Source organism: Anas platyrhynchos, chromosome 1 (genome assembly GCF_047663525.1).
Source record: "Anas platyrhynchos isolate ZD024472 breed Pekin duck chromosome 1, IASCAAS_PekinDuck_T2T, whole genome shotgun sequence".
NCBI classification, from domain to species: domain Eukaryota; kingdom Metazoa; phylum Chordata; class Aves; order Anseriformes; family Anatidae; genus Anas; species Anas platyrhynchos.
In genome coordinates, this window is record NC_092587.1 from 76,509,875 (window position 1) to 76,528,235 (window position 18,361).

Sequence of the window (18,361 nt, forward strand, 5' to 3'; positions counted from 1 at the left end):
AAATCTGTTGTTATTGTGTGGGTATTTTCAATGCTGAAACTACCTTGAGTTTTAGTATTCCTCAATTACCTATTAATGTAAAAAGTAACTTTTAGTCACTTTTTATAGTAGAACCATGATTCAATGTAAAATAAAACAGAGGAATTCCTTTAAAAGGCTCATTGTCACGGTCAATAGGCGTGAAGTTCCTACTTTTAAAACAAATGCTATATGCTTTTCTTTTTGTAAACAGAATGGAGGAAAAAACAATGCCAGCAGTGCATCACTTATGAGCAATCCTACAATAACCAGTGTGTGAGTGTTTAGTGTTTGGGGAGAGGGTGGGAAGGAGGGGGGAGTATGTAAAGCACTTTGGCTTCAAGCTACCTATAAACAACTTGGGGGGAAAGAAAGACTTGAAGTACAAAATAGGTAGGTTGATTGTTCAACTTGTTTGAATGTTGCACATATACTGTGTTATAAGACTTTCGTAATCTGGATACAAATGGTACTATTTTATAGTAATCAAACCTCAATGCAAGCTGTAGAATATTTGTACCTCTCTTCTGAAAGATTTTTTCTAATTGTGTACTTTTTACAGAGCAAAAACTGTCTAATCTGTCTATTAGAAAAATCTAAAAATTAGGAATATGATTTTAGAAGTTGAATTGCAACATTAACTCCATGTGTATTGCTGGAATTCTGTTCAGTACAGCAAAAGCTTGTATAGATTGATACACAGATTACTTTGTAAGAGCACAAAATAGACTCATTAGGAATGATGAAGCTACTGTATGAAGGTAGCTAACAAATACTGATCATGCTGAGACTTTTTATGAAATTTACTCAGTTATCTAGAAAAGCTCTTGTGTATCAAAAAGATGTTGGCTGATCCTAAACTGGAACTGAGGGGAGAGAATCATTCATCTAGATGAACTACTTACCTTTTTTTTTCCTCCCCATTAAAGATTGATCGGAGCTGGTAATGTTGATCTAGCTTTTCAGAAGCTGGCACAAAACAATTTAGTTATGGATTTTAATGATACTGTATCATTCATGTTTGTAAAACTGTATTCACATGTTTGTGAATGCTTAAGATGCATCTACTCAGCACATTTTTGTTTAAGCTACAAGCTATCAGCAGATACTAAGACTTTTGTCCAATGCAGGTAGAACAATTGCAGCTTATCTCAATACTTTGCTTTAGACTTCTCCTCTGGATTAAATTAATGTTAAATTTTCAGACTTGAAAGAAAAATCATAGCTGTCATATACAGCTTTTAAGAAGAATCGGTCTCATGTCCTCACACTTTATTTATGAGACTGGAATAGCATGTTGAGTGCTAGCTTCCTGTAATGAAGTGTCAGTCATCTGATATGAATTTGTTCATGCTGTGGCTGAGAGAACTTGGCCTCTTGCTGCTTTGCTAATGTCCGTTTTTAGTCACTCAGGATATGAAAATTAACAAGTGTCATTTTACATAACATATAATTATTATCAGTGTGAACTCTTCTTTGAAGGATGTAACTCAGAGCTTCATGTTGCTCTTAATTACAATTTGGACAGCAAGATAGCACCAAGCATATTTTGGCTTGGTACTGCTTATTTATAGACCTGTTCTTATCCTGTTCAAGTTTTCTTTTTTAACATGAGTTGGGAATTTCCAAAATACATGATCTTTTAAGAGTACTCAAATACTTGCTGTTTAAGAAGATCAAGTATCAATATTCTTTTGTCTATATCTGTGTTTTTTTTTTTTTTGAATGTATTAAATTCATCTGCCAGGAAGTTAAGTGTGTAGGTAGATGGCTGGTTTTGTTCTGTTTATTCCCTCTGCCTACCCAATGTTTTCTATGATCTTTGGTAGGAGTCTGTGGGTGCTCAGTGCTTCTGAAGACTGAGGTATGTTTAAGGCTTCTGGTTTTGCTCTAAAAACCTGTTTTAATTTTGCAAAGGTATTTTGGGAACGTATAGCTAAAATTGGTGGGTGTAGATAATGTCTTTACTGAAGCTGTCTTGTGGGGCCTCTGTGGCTCACCTGATGAGCAGGATAGGATACATCATTTTGCTGTGGTAACTACAGCTAGGGCTTGCTTGTTGAGTGTTTACCTTACCAAACCACTGAAAGTGAAGGGCAGCTATAGAGCGATATCATCACCCCTTCCACCTTTCTGTTCCCTGAGGAGATCTAACAGATGCCCTCTTGACTACTTCTTGATCTATTTAAAAGGAATCTATTTCTGATGTATACAACACAATTTCCATTTTGGAATTTTATGTGGTGTTCATAGATTAGATTGTTGCCTATAGTACTAGCTCCCTTGATGAAAGGAATGTCTTAATTTGAAATGCAAATTTCTTGACATCTTTATTCCTGTTGATAACAGTAGCTGCTCCAGAAAGATGATAGAGCTTACTTTTAAATAATGGCTCACTTCAATAAAATCCAAGTGCACTTAGACCATCCTGTTTTTGGTCTCCCTGCTCCCAGTAGTAACAGTGGAATGTAAAAATACTGTGTTTATTTAAAACCTCAGAACAAAAGCTAACTGATCAACTGCTTGTGTAACCCACGTCTTTCTAGCAGTGCCTTTGTGGTATGAGCTGCAGTAAATCTTAAAAGTAGCTTCTGATGCTGTGGATATTTAAACAGTAAATGTAAAGGTTCTTCTGCTTCTTCTAAATGAAGGTAGCTGAGATGTGTCACTTCATAAATGCATAATGCATATGAACATTAAGCTTTTGCTTTCTTTATAGAAGAAAGTTGCGCCCTTGAGTATTTTATGCCAAAATCAAATTTAAGGTGAGTTCCTCAGTAGCATGAGTCAGAAAGAGACATTTTCACTTTGAAGTTTCATCTTACCAAATATGGGCGTGCCAAGTTTTCTTCGTCTGCTTCAGTTTACATATGCCGTTGTTGCTGCCTTGAGGTGGTATTGTCTGTGCTACTTAAATGCACTGACCAAAGGCTTCACATCACTTGTTCACATGCACTTCCCCATGGGAGAGTGCCTGGTAACAGCGTCATCCGTATCCAGTTAGATTCAATTTCTGACTTTGTAATACTGTTATTTATAACTGGAAGTAAAATTTAAATGTTAGCTGAATTAAAAAACCATAGTGGCACATACAGGTATGTTCAAGATGAAATTTGTACATTAAAGAAATTTAAAGTATATTCCTTTGATATTCTGCAAGCAGACTTTTACGTACCATGTTTGTATCATCTATGGGGGGGAGGGAAACTCAGAATACAATCAACATTTAATAACGGAAGGGTGGGGGGTGTCAAGAGGTCAGTTGTGTAGCAGAATATTAACCAGGGTTGGGCTGTGCATTTTGACTGGCTTGTAACTTACAGGTGTTTGTTTTAAAAGAAGTACTAAAGAACCAATGAGAAGCACAAGTGTATGAGTCTGCCAGTCAAGCAGTGGCAGAAGTTGATCTGTGACAGTATCATAAGATCTTGGCTGCAGCTGCTGTAAAACTTCTTGTCCCTTCAGACCCTTCAATTTTCCATTGCCAACAAGATTTTCCTGGGAGGAGCTTGCCACTTTGCATTCTCATGTTGGTTTGTCAGAGCCTAAAAGGTTTAACCTCATAACCTTGGTAAGCAATCCTCTTTTTCTGTGGAAGCAAGGGTAAACCTGACTTGGAGGATTGTGATTAAGTGATTTTGTTGGTGTTGTGGGGTTTAACTTCAATTATAAGTACTTAGATGGATGAATTTGGAAAATGTTGATGTGTTTCAAATGTGGTAATGATGAACTGCATAGATATAAGGAACACTTCTAACAGTTATTCTGTCTTATCTTGCTTGGGACATACATCTGGCAAAGCTATTGTATTTGATACGTGCAGTGTTCATAAATCCTAAGGAGGCAGTATATTAGCCACTTAAAGTCCTTAGCCTAGGAAATATATGAGTAGTATTCTTAATCTGCTTTTTTTTTTTTTTTTTTATATATATCTAGAGATCTGGTAGTTAGTATCTATAAGTGTATTCTAGGTCAGGCTAACAGGATTGTTCATTGTAATATTTTGTTGAGTAAATATGCAGCTAGTCTTTGAAAGAGTGGCCACAGAAAAGGAAAGAGTGCAACTGTGAAAGTTACCTATTTTGGCACAGTGGCTCATAACTTGTACATTTTAAGCTCTTGTGAACAGAAGTTAAGTTAACCCATCGCTTCTATTTCTGCTGTCTCTTCTGATTTCCCTTAAAATACAAGAGCTGTAGTTTTACCTAATTATTCCAGGTTATTGATACCTTGACTGCTTGCTGTCGTGTAAACATTCTTGAGCAGGTTCAGTGCTTTACCATCTTGAGTGAAGCACTTTTCCCAGCTTACCTATAGGTAAAAACACTGTGTAGTATAAAAGTTAGCAAGTAAGTTGGAAACAGTTGGGACTGTTGCCACCTTATCATCCCTTATCGTCAGTCCTTGTCTATATAACACTACATAGTCTCACTGTTTTGAAGAGTGGTCTCTCAGTGTCTTGAGACTAGTTTAAGCCAATTTAAAAAATGCAACAATTTGAGAATAGTCCTTTTTGTAAGTGAGGTTGGGCAAAGGGGAAATACTAATGTACAAAAAGAAAATACCAACACGTTGCAACCTGTTAATCTACCATGGTTGCACACTTTTCTGAGAGTAAATAGGGAAAAATTGGTCTGCAATTTCCTCATAAAGCTTAAACAAAGGATTTTCTGCCATATATTTTATTTGGAAGGTAATGGATGCCCTCGTGTGGTAGAAGTTAAAATTAAAATTCTGCTATTCAGAGTAAAAGTAGAGAGCTGTAAACTGTAGGTAATTATTGAAGAGCTTTCTTGAATCAATATTCAAAGAAGTCTTATACCACAAAAATCACAGCCTTACCCTGTGAAGTCTGAGTGCACACAACTGGGTACAAATAAGGTGGGTGTGTGAGGGTTTTTTTGTGGGTTTTTTTCCACTAAAACTTCAGAGGACACCAAAGGATTAGGGCCGTGAATTTGTTAAATGTGGATTCTGATGTTGCTGCTGTTGTCTCACATAGGTGATGTGCAGTTCATAGACTATGAGTACTCTGGATACAACTACCTGGCTTATGACATTGGCAATCACTTCAATGAATTTGCAGGTAAAAATTGGATTTTTGAGGTAAAGGTAAACTTGACTGAAAAAAACACTGATTTCTCATTCTTGTAGCATGTTCTGTTTTTCTCTTTTCTCCGTAGATATTTATATAGCTGTTAAGACAATGGTATCAAAACATGTGTACTGGTCTCTATTTGCAAGCCACAGTTATACCCTTCCTTTACAGCTCTGGTAGCCCAGAAATGGAACATAATGTCTTAAGTCTTTGCAGTTAACTGTCATTCTGTGAAATTGCCCAGCAGAGACTCAGCACGCCAGAATGAAATACTGCACATATATCTTCTACAGCATACATGTGTTTGCGTGTGTGTGTATGTATGTGTATGTGTGTATATATATTACCAAATGTAGAATATATTGTATGATTCCACAGTTCCAAATAGCAGACTTCTACGGTTTCTTGTTTATTTTGTGTGTTTGTTAAGTACTTGCCCTTGAGTCACGCTAAACTGGAGTGGTAAAGGCTTAAGATTATGTGATAGAATAAAAAGCCAGGTTTTAGCAGTAAGTGGCAGATAGATTCCTGCATTAAGTCGTTCAATTTCTTTCGGTGAATGCCTGTTCCCTTCACTCCGTAAGACAAATAGCCTTGAGCGTGTGCTGTGTTATTTCACAGTATGGGGCTATAGGCAAAACCTAGGTAATGTTTGGTATAGATGGAAAGTGCAGTATGGTGAAAATGGGAGCCTTAACTTACCTGTCATTGTTTCTCAAAATAAATCTTAAGTCCAGGTAACTTTTTAGATTTCAGAGTATATGCTTGATAATTTTAAGTATCTAGGAAATAAGTTCTTTACAAAATATATTTGAAAACTTTCAACTTATTTTGTCTGGGACCTCTGAGAGTCTGAGTACATCTTTGAAGAGCTAACTATGCTAAGAATACTCTACAAGCCTTTTTTTTGCCACTGAAGAAGAGTTGTTTCACCTTTCATATTCTCTATCCATCCAGTACAAATCTGAACTTTTTTTAAAGCTGTGTTTGAGTATATCTGACATGAGAAGGAGTTCTAAGTGCTAGGGGATTGCAGTGCCTGTAGGATTGCAGTGCTTGTAGAATAGAACTTAAGGTGACTTAGGTATGGAAATGTCATTGTAATGGCCACCAACAGCAGTAGCAGGTATGGCCATAACCATGTGACCATAAAGAATAACACTTATTTGTGGCATGCAATCTTCCAGTGAGGTTAAGCAACTTTCCCTGTGCAAGAGAGAGCTGCATACTTATGACCTCTTTACTGATACACCTGTACAGAAGATCTAATACTTCCGTAGTGCATTCTGCATGCTATCTCAAATTCAGTGCTTTCAGGATAGAGTGCTTCTATTGCATGTGCCTCATAATGGCATGTTTCGTGGCAAACATGCTTACTTTCTCAGGAGTATGTTTAGTATCTATTTTACTACATATACGTGCAACTTAATCCTGTGGAAAGTAATACAGAGAGGAAAGGAGACCAAGAAGGTGTCTCAAAGGAAGAAGAAGCATGGCTAAGAATGGCTCTTCAAACGCAATGTGTTTTTAATCCTGCTTTGTGGATAGAATATATTTCCATGTCCTATGGCAATCGATAGTCAGTAAGAGTCAACTGTGATCTGGGTCTCAGAACTCCTGGCAGACTCTGAATGTGGTTGAGCATCTCCAGTATAGGTAGATTTGGAGCCACATGCCATGAAGAAGAACAGGAAAAAAGAGCGGTTATGAAGATAAGATTCGTAATTCTACCAACTCCCTGTAGAAGGGGAGGGGTAGACTTCTAATGAAGTTTTAGCCTTAAAAGCTTTTTTGTCAGCTTTATTGCTGACAATGTGTATGTATCTGGATTCAGCTTTAGATAATGTTGCATATAAGACCCTGGTTGACATGCATGGGAGGGTTTTGCTTTGCAGTGCAAACTTTTTTCCCAGAGGCTTCTCTCAAAGCCAAACTTGTTGAATTTCAAAACACTTGTAGAGTATGTTTGTGGCTGAGAACAGAGCATAAAACTTTCTTCTACGCTGAATGCTTTGTAATTCTTATGTGACAAACTCTTGCTGACTTGTAACTGATAAAATCAGGCCAAAGCAAAAGTAATGATGTTTGTCCGCATCAGTCTGTGTTTGTGCTGGCAGGGGGAGAGGATCGAGGGTGAGGGATGAGTAGTCCAGTTAGGTGATTCTGATGTTCCTTTTTAGATGCCTTAAGATTCTAATACTCATTTTCTTTTTCTAGGAGTAAACGAAGTAGACTACAGCCTTTATCCCAACAGAGAATTACAGGAACAATGGCTGAGATCTTACCTTGAGGCCTACAAAGAATATAAAGGATTTGGCACAGAAGTTAGTGAAAAGGAAGTTGAAGTTCTATATGTTCAAGTCAATCAGTTTGCACTGGTAAATAACAGTCTTTGTGCTTGAATATATTCACTGCTGTAGAGAAGCTTACCTACTCTGTGGGAAATGTAATTGCTAATTTCTTAATGTGAGTGCTGTGGTATGTGCGTATACATACATATATACATACATATATACATATACATATACATACATACATACATATATATATATATATACACACACACACACACATATACATACACATATACATATATATATATATATGAACAGATTAAGGAAGGTGTTTATATTATAAATATATATAATATAAATATAAATATAAATATAAATATATAAATATAAATATATATATAAAAATATATAAATATATTTTAAATATATTTAAAATATAATATTTAAATATAAATATAAATATAAATATATAAATATATAAATATAAATATATATATAAAAATATATAAATATATTTTAAATATATTTATATTTATATATTTATATTTATATTTATATATATATTTATATATTTATATTATATATATTTATAATATAAACACCTTCCTTAATCTGTTCTATGGAAGTTTGAGGCAGTGAGTATTAGAAAAGGAGATGAGATTTTAAGCAAGGATTGCTCTTGGCTGTTAATTGAACTGAGTCCCTGAGTTGGCAAGAGATTCCAGGGGGTCTGAGGCGATCTTTTCTTTGTAGCAGTAAGATGACAAAAAAAAATCGTTAAGGGAACATATAAACTGAAATTGATAGTTGCTGGTGTAAAGCTCCAAACTGCTCACTATCAGACAAAGTTATCAAAACTTAGAGGTACAGGAAAGATCCACGCTTACCTATAATGATTGCTGTTTTAAGGTTTTTTCAGGCATGCATGCATCTTCTGTACTTATAGTAAAGTGTTATATGCAAGCTCTAGGAAGTGGTTTAGGTTATTATTGTAGACAGTTATTAACTGAACAGAATTCTGAAGCATATCGCTTGTAACCTGGGTGGTCCAAAAATGTCTTCTACAAGGAGATTATCAAGCTCATGTCTGCTACATATATTTCAGATGAACTGTAGAACAAATATTTTAGCAGTTATATCTATTACCTATCATTCATGTAATCCATACTTCCAATCAGAAATTGAGCATAGGTCTCCAAGACTATGCATCTGGAGTAGTAAAGGAAGTATGGTTGGAGCAGATGACAAATTTGTATAAATTCTGAGGAATTTAAGATCATGTCTTTGTCCAAGTTGGTATTGAAAGTGAGTTGTAGTTAAAATGGTTTAAGGGGGTAATCAGATTCAAAAGGAATTCTTTATATATGTTAGGTTGAGTAAATGTAGGATAGTAACTGCCGTAAGATGTTTAGTAAGCAACAAAAGAAGTAGTTCTCTTTCTGTTTTTTAACATGAGGTATACAATTGCACAACAGTTTACTTAATAGATGACCTGTTGACCTGTCTCACAAATGCAGCATTAATTTTCTTGGAAAAGAAACATGGAGGAGAGTTGGGAGGCCAATGGATTTCCCTTGCCATTAATTTTATAATACTTGTTTACCAGTCTCTTTGGTAATGAGAGATCAACTAAGTTAACAAAAAGATTGGGGTTTTTTTTGGAGTGTTCTTCTGTGGATAATTGTGTCTCAATGGGAGAATGTGCTTAAATACTTTTTATACTTTTTTATATAATAATAATCTTTACCTACTCTCTTTTCCTTTAGGCTTCCCACTTCTTTTGGGGATTGTGGGCTCTAATTCAAGCCAAGTATTCCACCATTGACTTTGATTTTTTAGGGTAAGTGTACTTGCTATATATATAATGGAATAAGTGGGATTGGAAGGGACTTGTGGGACCATCTAGTTCAGTATCCCAGCTATCAGAAACTGATGTGTGAGCAACAAAGCTGGTCTCTGTGATCATACTATCTCTTTTTAAAGAGAAAACAAGACAGTAAAAGCTGTTTGTCCTCCCCCCGCCTTCCCCCCCGTCTTGAACTTTTTACTTGTACCCCTCCAAGTTCTTGAACTTAATCATAGAATGGCTTAGTTGGAAGGGACCTCAAAGATCATCTAGTTCTAGGCAGGGGTGCCATCCACTAGACCAGGTTGTCAAAGGCCTCATCTAACCTGATCTTCAACACCTCCAGGGATGGGGCATCCACAACTTCTCTGGGCAACCTGTTTCAGTGTCTCACTGGCCTCATCTAATTTAAGTCTCCCTTCTTTTAGTTTAATACCATTCCCCCTCGTCCTGCCATTATCTGATTGAGCAAAAAATTCTCTGTATTTTTTATTATCCCCATTTAAGTATTGGCAATCTGTGATGAAGTCACCTCAGAGCTGTCTCTTAGGCTGAACATCCCCAGTTCTCTCAGCCTTTCTTCAGCCCTCTGATCAACGCACCTTTGGGCTAAAATACATAGTATAACAGAGCAAGGAACTTAATCGAGGAGTAAATGTTTTTAAGCATTAACAGTTTTTATTGACAAGAGAAAAGCACAGAAACAGAGTTGGTCAATGTGGTACACTGTCTGTCAGGAGACCTACATTTCTAACTGCAGAAAATGAGAAATGGGGCTCTTGTACAGGAGAGCTTTTTACCATATGAAGTATTGATCATAGAAATTCCAAATTTTTTGAAAGAATCTACATAATGTCAATGAATCTTAAGTTCCATCTACTGAGATACTGACTAATTGACTAATAGTTCTGTTTCAGGTAGATGTTGGCACTTTTTTTTAATGCTTACAGTGAGCAGAGGAATTTGAGTCTTTTGGAGACTCGGAGAAGTGATAAAGTTAATCACTTTGCTTGGCATGAGAGACTGCTTCGGTTTAGAATTTTTTTCTGTTAATGACTAAGACAGCTTACTATGCTTAGTTGTGCTATTGTAAATGATACAAATATGAATCTCTTCTGTGGCTTTGTGATTAGTTATTCCCAAGTAGAAGTACTTGTTAATAACCGCTAGATGGCACAAAAAATACAAGTAAAAAGCGCAGGTGATAGAACTCAAAAATGTTGCAGTTTTGAATAAAATGGCATTCTTGCAATGAACAAGATTAATCTTAGTATTGTAGCTGTCAATTGTTGGACAGTCTGTTAAGCATGAAAACACCACATCTGCAACCAAACCAACATCTGTTTTTCAAACTTCAGCAAGCTGGGAGGGGTGGTGATAGAAGTACCATAATAAGGGTGCTCTATTCTTAATTTCTTCCTTTGGCAGCGGCTATGGGTTAGCATTGGGAATGGGTCTGGAATAGGTACACTTCTGAGTAGCCCTAGCGTTCCTGTTTCTGTGTGAGAAATTGTCTGCTCTTAACTTCAGATCTTTCTCCATTTGAATAGGTATGCAATTGTTCGTTTTAACCAGTATTTCAAAATGAAGCTGGAAGTCACGGCATTAACTCTTCCTGAGTAAAGAGGAATAAAGTTACCAAGTGGATAGACAACCCCTGAATCTTTTCTGAGAATGGATACTGGAAAAAAAGCTAAACATTTGTTGAAGTTCTGTAATGCTCACTTGGTGGTTCTTGCTTTATAAATAATGCCTCTAAACAGTCCTTCAATGTTAAATTTAATATGAAGAACATACGTACTGCTGTTGATATAAAAATGGATTAGAAACTTGCTAAATCTATAAAAAGTTGTAGAAATGGCAATTTAATCCTTTTTCGTAATTTAACATGTTGTATGTGAATTATTTATTATAAGTTTAACATGATTCCATTGCTGCTTTCATCAGTTTTTGTAAAAGTTGGGTGCAGACAGTGAAGTTGTTCCAAAGGATTTGTTTAACAGCTTATTTTATTGAGTTGCATTAACTTATATTAGAGATCTGCACAGTCGGAGGATATTAACCTTTTAGATCTATACAGGCAAAATGTGACTGAGATACTGGTCCACTAGTATGTAGTAACTAGGGGAAAAGGTTAGGATGATCTTTTTTTTTTTTTTTTTTTTTTTTTTAAAAAAAAAAAAAAGTTAGCTTTCCATATTATGGTACTTATCTTTTGTATAAGAATCAACCTGGTTGCTGAAATGATAAAAAAAAAAAAAAAAAAAAAAATTTTTTTTGGCTTTCCTTTCTGTGTGTTAAGCTGTAGAAATGTGAAAGTTCTGTGGCCATCAGATTATCTGAGACTCTGTACCATCAGTGTTAGATGGGAATGCACCATCTCTAACTTCTGTAGGAAAGCTGCTTGTTAAGTGTATTTTTTAAACAAAAGACCACTATTCCAAAATCTGTATTCCTTTTTGAAACTTGATTCAAAATTTGAACACTATTCTGGTCTCTGATGTGCTTCAGCAGTGTCTAATGGAATGGACTATTGAACTGAAGATCAGTGAACAGAGATCCTGTTGCACTGGGGAGCAAGACACTTAGGTTTACAGTTTGTGTATTGTTGATGTCTTTTCCTTCTGCTCTGTCACCTTCTAACCTCGGATTCTAGTCTTAAATGCTTGGTCCTGTAGTTGAAAATTCTGTATGTCTGTTTTTCTTCTGTGGCAGCAAATTATTTTTCAAAGTCTCCAGTCTGAAGGATAACATGAAAAAGTATGACTTGAACAATGGGGCTTTGATCATCACACACATCTCCTTATAGCTATTATACCAAGAATGGTCTGGATCACAAAATGTGAATAGAAAAGAAAATGTTTACTGAAGAAAACCGTATGTAAGTTTGAGTGGAAAAGAGGCTTTAAATCTGAAGCGGGGGGGGGAAAAAGAAACCCACAACAAAAATAAAACCCAACAAGGCGGTTTGGAGTTGGGCAGGCATATACTCAACTCTGGAAAAACTTTGCACTTTGGTCGCTTAAGTGCCCACATGTACAAAGTCTGTGTGTGTACATATACACATGCAAACACAAACTTACCTGAAGAGTAAATATTATGGGGGGGTCTTTTGTAGAGACTCTGGCAAAGATATTTATTCAAAATTGCTTTATGACATACTGTTATGTGTGTGTGCATACACATTTAAATAACATATACATACACAGTGCTTTACAAAATTTTTGATTCAGGACAAAGTTAATGTGAATGAAAAATTTTCACCTTGAAAGACCATCTTGAATGGCATTCTGTTATTTTACAAAAGCAGTTTGTTTGTTTGTTTGTTTTCTCTTAACTTGTTTATATTCATCTCCAAATGTTTCCATTTTTTTATTTCCTTCAGTCAAAACCTTAAACTGTAGTACAAATGGGATAACTGGGATTTTTTTTGTAACTTGAAGTTGGGTAAACCTTTCTGTTAGCATTTTTTAGCTGAAGGCTACTATGCTGGACAAATTTTCTCAGTAGTGAAATAGAAGCATAGCTAAAATTAATGTATTTTCATTTATAGCAGATACTGAGGATGTTGCTAGAGCTCATAAAAGCTCACTGAAGACTCTCTTGTGTTCCATACTTTCTCCCTCTAGGCATGATTGAGATACTTCAAATAATACCCCGCTGTCTTGGTGTGTAGTCCCTTTAAGTTCAGCAAGATGTCTTTGGAAGTAAGGTTGATAAAAAAAATTTAGGACTTGATTACTATTCTTCAGATGCTGGCTTTGTTTCTGGCGATGTTGCTTTGTGTTTGTAAATTACGTGAAAGAGGCTGTGAAGTTCACTTGCTCTTGGGAAATCCACCACTTGACAGATCCTGTCTAACTTTCCCAACAGCTGGCAATCCACATTCCCTTTTCAAGTACCAGCTCTATTTAAGTTTGGAGTTAATGTATCTTTTTTTTTCAGTAGTATTTTGTTTATATAGCTCAAGTAGCAATAACTGTAGGAGTGGAAACTTGCTTCTGCAGAACCAAAGCTCTTCATGAGTGCAGCTCAATCTCATTATTGTGGAGCTGTCAAGTTCCACTGAATCCCATGAAAGCACTTTCAAGCAGATAGTAAATACTGCATGCTTTTTCTGAGCCACTTTGAAGAAGCACAAGGATTATCGCAGGTTAGTGGTCAACTTTGCAGTACTGATAGAGGCTTTCATTTTGCATGTTGAAGTTCATTTTATACACTTAAATACTGCTTTGCATCAGCTTTCTCTCAAGACAAGTACAGATTAAAACAATTCCTGGTAAAAGTTCTGAGAAAATACTGTAAACTATTTCTGAAAATGAAATGCCAGTTACCTTGATTCTTGTTCCACATCAAATTTAGCCAGTAGCACTCAGATATTCTCACTTGCAAAGGAATATTTACAGACTCATTAAATTTGAAGCAGTAGTTTGCAAAAGTATTGCAAATTATAAGGTAGCTTGAAACTGTGAATACAGGACATTCTGAATGTAAGTTAGGTACTAAAGCACCAAACTAGAGAACATGGACTTGTTTCAATTAGTTTTTCTAGTTTTTCTCAGTCTCTTAATAGCAATTTAAGATGTTTGAAGGAGGACAAAAAAAAAAAAAAAGAAAGATAAAAAGACTGAGCTCTAGAAACATCCTGTAAGTAGTTTTGACTGTGACTTGCCAAGAAGATATTCTGTTGCCTTTATGTTAAGCTAAGGGCATGAATGCCAACATCAATAATTCTTATTGTAGTTAGACCTACATTGTAAATATAAAGAGGATTATTAATAATGGCATTCTTGCATAAATAGCATCAAGTCAATAGACCATAGTGGCCTGGTTGCTTTTGTAAAGCAGAATAGTGTGAATTTTTTTCTTCTCATTTCTGCAGTCAGATCTGGCTAATCAGTGCTTAATTTCTTAGGTCATTAAAGATTTATGAATAACTAATCTGTTCTCTTATAATTTTAAATTCCTTCATTTACACTTGATTTGCATTTAAAAAGGAATTACCAAATTTGCATTAACCTGGTCTGACTGTATATGTATATACAACAGTGTAAATAACCATTTGTAAATTAGTGTGAATTGTACTGTACCTTGCTTTTATGGACTTGTGAATTGCATTGTATTCTCTCCTATTTTGTAGAAATTTTGATGTAAAGAAGAAATCTAACTGTGTGCTGACTTCTTTTGTTAAAATGACCTGTAACAGAGCATAATACTTTTTTGTTCGCGTATAGCCTTGGGCACCCAGTGTCTTTTGTTTTTCCCCTGTTGGCTTTTTAACATCTTGCTCTTGGGAACGATTCTGGGAATAAAGTAATTGATACTAAAATAAAAAGAAAGTCTAATAGCGCAAACAATATCAGAGGTACATGTAAGTACCTATGGTATACAGAAGGCTGTTCAAATGTTTACTTAAAATTCCAAAAATTTCTTATACATTCTTGAATGCTGGTGACTTCTAAACATAAGCATGTTGAATTGAAGTACTCCTAAGTGTGCGCTCCTGTGGTGACAGCGATTGAATTAGTTGTGATAGAAGTCTCCTAACTTAAATGTTTTTGGTGGATATAGACTTATAGGATTAGTTGCTAACTTGTAAATGCTTATAATAACCCTCCAGATCACTCAGATAGTTCTGCCAGTCATTTTTCTCCACGCTAGAACTATTGGTAGTCCCTTTAGACTATTTGAAACTTATCTGAGGAGGTATTCTTCCTGTGTGCACTGCGCTCCCTCCACAACCCCCAAACCGTAGTTTGTTGGGGGAAATGTGAATATAAAAGCTTCCTTTCCATACTTAATCATTAATACTTACTTTTTGACTACAATTGTTCTACTTTATTGGTATATGACTTCTCATCAGAATTATTTTGTGTAAAGTCCCTTGCTGAAGAGGCCTTTGATCTTGAAGTGAGGTATAGTCTAATTGTCCTCAAATACCCAATTGTATTTTGTTACTGTTGCCTTTCACTGTCAGTTTTGAACTACATAGTGTGCTTCAAGATGTTAGTCTGTTCTTGTCACTGTTGTATTTTAAAAATTCTGCTGGAAAACGCCAGTGTGCAAATCTCATTGTCCATCTGACAAATCGATTTTGATACGGTTTGTACATTGTCAGCTCTACCTGCACCAGATGTAAGGTACACATGCTTATCGGTGTTGACATTTACCATTACTGAGGTCCTTGGAACTGAGTTTGTCATAGAAGCGTTAGTTGAGAGGCAGGGTGGGCTCAGTAAGTACAAGTAAAAAGAAAGTTCACATGGGAATTAGAGCTTCAGCTTTTCATGTGGCAAAGTATTGAGTATGCTTATTGCATGGTTTAAGGACAAGAACAAACTGGGAAAGTTTGTTTCACAGTTCAGATTTTTTCTAAAATATTTGCTAGCTAGCAAAAGCTTACACTTTTTTTTTTTTAATTCCTGCCAAAAGGAGTCTTATAATAGGGTAATTGCTTTTCTAATTGAAGAAAACTTTTCTATAACCAATGAGAATATAATCTCTGGCTTGGGGTAGTCTTCCTGTAGTTTATAGAGGAGGCTGGCCACGTCCTATCTGTTTATTTTAGGTAGCTGTCTATTCTTGACATGTTTTAACGTTCTTGTTCTTAAATGCCTTTTGAGGTGTGCTTATATGATTACTCAACTACTGGAATTAGCTACTGGCTCTTATCTCTTCCACACCTGCCAGGTTGTAACTATTGTAGCAGAACCAGAAGGCTTTTGATCAAATCTACAGGTAATGTCAGGCTGGTGCTGAGCAGTGTTGTAGCTGACTCCCCCCTTTTTTATTACTGTAGGTTACATGCTGATTGTTTTCATTAGATATAAAAGATAAAAAGCCATGACCTTTGGTCTTGTGCAAGGCAGGTCTTTTGTTAGCCAGCCACATAAGTTAAAGGAACTCTTGGCAGTGAGAAACCATGCAAACCTAGATAGGCATGTCAGAATAAACCAACTTCTTTGTGGCCTTTAGATCCCTGGACTGGAAAGGAAAACATGCAAATTGTATGTGCCATTTGCATGGAGGTGCGTTAAGTGATGTGAAACATTGCAAAAAGCATTGCTTAATTTTTATAGTGACTTTTCCAAGCGATCTGTACAGTTTGTTGCCTTGACTAGAAACCAGTCAATTTAGGGGATGGAAAGGGAAGAGACATTGTAAAAGATAACCTCTATCTTAAGATCTGTGTGCAGCTCATTAATTTGCAACACTTCAAGTGTGTTTTGGGTTGGGCTTTTTCACTTATTTAACAGTGTATGTGGTTTTCTGTATGAGATTCTTTAATAATCAGTATCCTCCTTAAATAGATTATAAAAACTGACTGGAATAGGCCTGAAGTCTGACCTTAGAACACGTGGCCAGACTTTACCAGGTTAACAAATTTCTGATACAAGATTTTATACAAGTTGTTTCTGTAGCATCTGAAAAATTGTTGAACACCTGTCTCAGGTTCCCTATTGTGTGGAATTTTAATATGCGCAGCTCCCAAAAATGTTTGATTTTTATGCTCATGGACCTAGGGAAAATCTAGTGGGAATTAAAAGCTGTGCAAACGGTTAGAAAGCACATGTTACTGGAAATCTAATGAAGTTTAAAAATAAATGTTGAAATACATTCAGGTACTGCACTAGCCTATTGTTGTTGAATTAAAACAGCATTTTTCTGTTAAGTATTTTTTTCTATATAGCATAGATCTGTGCAAAACACAAGGTGAAAGACCATGGAAGAGAGACATTAAAGTGTAACATAAAATGCCATAAAATGCAGAGGAAATTGGTAAAAATATTTCTTAGCTTTTGGTGAAAGTAACTTTTAATTTATCAAGAAAAGGTAGGTATCAAGTGTGACAGACTTTTTTCCTTTTTTTTTTTTTTTTGGTACAAATGTTGTTCCTAACATGTTGTATCTCAAATACAATCTGCAGTAGTCAGTAACACTGCTTTGTACACAAGTGCTTTGAATAGTCTCAGCACCGAGAATGTATCCAATCTTTAATATGACTTAAAAGCTAGATTCATTGGTTCTGTCTCAAGCCTCTTAATCCAGCTATCTAAAACCCTTTAAATACTTGCAGAAACAGGGCCATAGCATATTAGGGATATATTCCTTTGTGTCTTTTTTCACTGCATATTTTCCAGTGTTCTTTTAAACATGAATCAATTTATGTGCTGTGAATAAAATAAGTTCAGTTTAAAAAGCAACCTTTGATCATCTTCCAGCACTGTCATCCTCCCTGTAAGCCCCCATGACCCTTCTTGTATGTTGTGGAGTTTAGATGCATCATTTATCCATTGGAGTGAACTGTATTTCTTTTGAACTAAATGTTACTGAAGCTATATTATAAGGCCTTCTACCACTGATTAAATGAAGTAATGTACCTTTCAAAGAGATTTATATTGTGTAAATAATTTCAAACTGCAACAATAAAGTTTGTTTCTAACTGCACTGTTAGCATATTCTGTGATGCTTTTGCTTTCCACAGATTTGAAAACACTTTCTTTGGAATACTTAAGAGTTCTTAAAGGCTTTTGACTTCTGTTAAGATGCATACTTCTTTCTAGGATTAACAATGAATCTGAAAGTGAAGTGCTTTGAGCAGCCAGTAGTTGGCTTGCATGGAGTTGACTCCTGACACTTTTGCATATTAAATAGTCATGGTCACTTACTAAGTTCGCATATCTGGAAGGCAGGAAGTAGATGGAACATGACTGTCAGTGGGGGTCACTACTGAGGAATTGGGAGAGGAGAAAAAAAAAAAGTTGGGGCTGCTACAGAGTTATATTTGTGCACAATAAGGGCTTTGTTCTCTACATGGAACCTGCCTTCTAAGCTCTGTGTCCAGTGCTAGGGGCACGATATTAGCTGCATGGGTGTTAACTAGAATGTAACAGGTATTAGTAAAACTCTGCTTCTTCCATCTTGTTTGTACAACTGAAGACAATGATTTCACCAAGATACTCATCTGACTTGGGCTTGAGTTACCTTGAGTGAGTTGATAGAGGATTCTTTGAGTCAGCCCTCCATGATGTTTCAGTCCTTATCACTGAAAACAGGTCTTTGCTGCATACACTACAAAATAGTGTGGTTTTTGTTCATCATGGG

General features: G+C 35.8%; 1 protein-coding gene across 1 annotated transcript in view; it reads left to right on the forward strand.

The window, feature by feature from the left end:
• ETNK1 (ethanolamine kinase 1) overlaps window positions 1-17,704 on the forward strand; it is a 35,363-nt gene extending 17,659 nt beyond the window's left edge. Inside the window, exons 5-8 of the mRNA XM_027449994.3 lie at window positions 5,021-5,104; window positions 7,334-7,494; window positions 9,177-9,250; window positions 10,807-17,704. Coding sequence (XP_027305795.1) covers window positions 5,021-5,104; window positions 7,334-7,494; window positions 9,177-9,250; window positions 10,807-10,879 — 392 coding nt within the window. The 3' untranslated portion in view covers window positions 10,880-17,704. The remainder of the gene's footprint in view (window positions 1-5,020; window positions 5,105-7,333; window positions 7,495-9,176; window positions 9,251-10,806) is intronic.
• Window positions 17,705-18,361: the final 657 nt, after the last annotated feature.